Source organism: Aplysia californica, unplaced genomic scaffold, assembly GCF_000002075.1.
Source record: "Aplysia californica isolate F4 #8 unplaced genomic scaffold, AplCal3.0 scaffold00885, whole genome shotgun sequence".
Lineage (NCBI taxonomy): Eukaryota > Metazoa > Mollusca > Gastropoda > Aplysiida > Aplysiidae > Aplysia > Aplysia californica.
The window spans coordinates 260,611-262,761 of record NW_004798155.1 but is presented as its reverse complement, the minus strand read 5'-3'; the positions used below and the strand labels follow the sequence as shown (position 1 = coordinate 262,761).

Genomic DNA, 2,151 nt, shown 5'->3' with positions numbered 1-2,151 from the left:
TGGAGAGGGAGAGAGAGAGGATGAGAGGTAGAGAATACTACTGAGAAAGACAATTAATATAGACGGAATGGGCTGGTAGAAAGATGATAAGACAATTGAGCAAAGCTATAAGTAAGAGAAAACCAACATGAAAGGCTCTCCCTTCATACAGCACATCGGAGTCTGTGGTGTAGTGACTAGGTGGTCGCACGTAGGAGATCCATGTTCGATTCCCGAGTGAGGGAGAATTCTCTTGGAATATCTGGGTTATTCGGCTGGGATGTTGTATCCCTCTCAGCCCAAGTTGGCCCTGATAGGCAAGTTAAGAAGCCCGCCTCCTAAATCATCTGAACTGTGTTGATGAGGGTCTAACATCATCATGATCCAGGGCCAGATCTGCGACAGACATCGCCGATCGTGGTTTTCAATTCACACCTTTGCCTGGATGCTCTTAAAAAAGCAATGGTTACCCTGAACAACAATTAACAACGCCTATATTAAATTCAAACAAAACAAAACAAAAAACATTAAATAAGATAAAGCTAAAAGAAAACCCACGTACAGAACAGTCCCCGTTGCCTTCCGGAGGATCTGGAAAGCGAAGTTGTCCGTGTCTGTGACCTTGAGCTCGTACTTCTGACTGTCGCTGGTCGGGGTGGGGGCGGGGCGGAACAGAGGCACAGGCACCTGGTAACGGTCACCTGAGCTCACGTCAAACTGGGGAGCGTCCAGGGAACACATGGTTTTAGTTTTTAGTTTTAGTAAGGTTTTACGGCTCTCGCAACTGTTATTTTAACGTCATATGAGCGCCAAAGGGTGGATATCAACTGAGATGTCCAAACGGGGAATCAGGCTTACTCTGCTCACCTCTCTAGCCTCAACAGCACAGTCTGTTTCGACCATCAAGACACCCCGGAAATAGCAGTTCACAAGAGAGTGACAAACATACAAAAGAAGTAGATTTAAAAAATGATAGTAAGGATGAGGAAAGAAAAAGCAACAGTACCCCCCAATGCTGTTCCGGCACAGTATGAGCATGACATTGATAAATCAGCCCATTTACAATTCTACTGTGCATAAGAACATGTTAATATCCCACCTTTGGGAATGGCCTAAAGACAACTCCAGTCAGTAGCACTGCCCTGGGTGGTTTGGGGGGGGGGCACATAACTTTGAAAATATGGCGATTTATGTTGGAGAACATTAGTTTATTATTATTTCGCTAACCTCGAATTACAAATTTATGTCTGCTCAGTACCTAGCTTTGAGAAAACTGTCGTAAAAAAATACTTTAAGTTTCACAACATGTCAAGCTTTCTCGAATGCAGTTCTTTGATTATCTTGTTAACGACTCCGAATAATCTTACGATTTTTACAGAGCAGATAGAACATTTGGTTTCTGACCTCTTAGCCTTAGTAACTCAGTATGGCCAAAAATGTTCGAAAGAACTTTGTAATTCTGAGGTAGCGATTTATTGACAACTTTCGAGACATCCAATGTTGGTTAAAATGGCTAAAAAATTATCTTATCTTATCGGATCTTATTTCATCTCATTTCATCTCATCTCATCTTGTTTTGTCTTGTCTTATCTTATCATATCTTGTCTGGTCTTATCTTGTCTTATCTTGTCTTATCTTGTCTTATGTTGTCTTATCTTGTCTTATCTATCTTATCTTATTTCACCTTGTCTTGTCTTATCTTATCTTATCTTATCTAATCTTATCTTATTTTATCGTATTGTATCGTATCGTATCGTATATTATCTTGTTTTGTCTTATCTTATCTTATCTTATCTTATTTTACAAGCAGGTTCAAGTCAATAGACTTAATAGACTTATTTACGCCAAACTACACAATAAGTCAATGTATCGTTTCAGGGCAGATTTCGGCAGGCACTCTACCTTAAACCTAGCCATGTCATCTCCATGGTTTGTGAACGAGAACGTCCAGTTCCGGATGTCGCCACCGAAGGGAGCATTGCCGATTTGGCTGAGCTCGACCGTCACACCCGTTGCTGTCAAGGCCATCTGGGGGAGTTCAAGGTCATATAGTTATAACACACACTCTCTCTCTCTCTCTCTCTCTCTCTCTCTCTCTCTATCTCTCTCTCTCTCTCACACACACACACACACACACACACACACACACACACACACACACACACACACACA

At 41.7% G+C, this 2,151-nt stretch overlaps 1 protein-coding gene across 1 annotated transcript in view; it reads right to left on the bottom strand.

Annotated features, from left to right (window-relative positions):
• The window catches only part of LOC101859444 (maltase-glucoamylase, intestinal), a gene marked incomplete in the record, with an annotated part of 33,707 nt that overhangs the window by 16,782 nt on the left and 14,774 nt on the right, over nt 1-2,151 (bottom strand). The window contains 2 exon segments of the mRNA XM_013089164.2: nt 542-696; nt 1,882-2,007. Of these exon segments, the coding sequence (XP_012944618.1) occupies nt 542-696; nt 1,882-2,007 (281 nt within the window).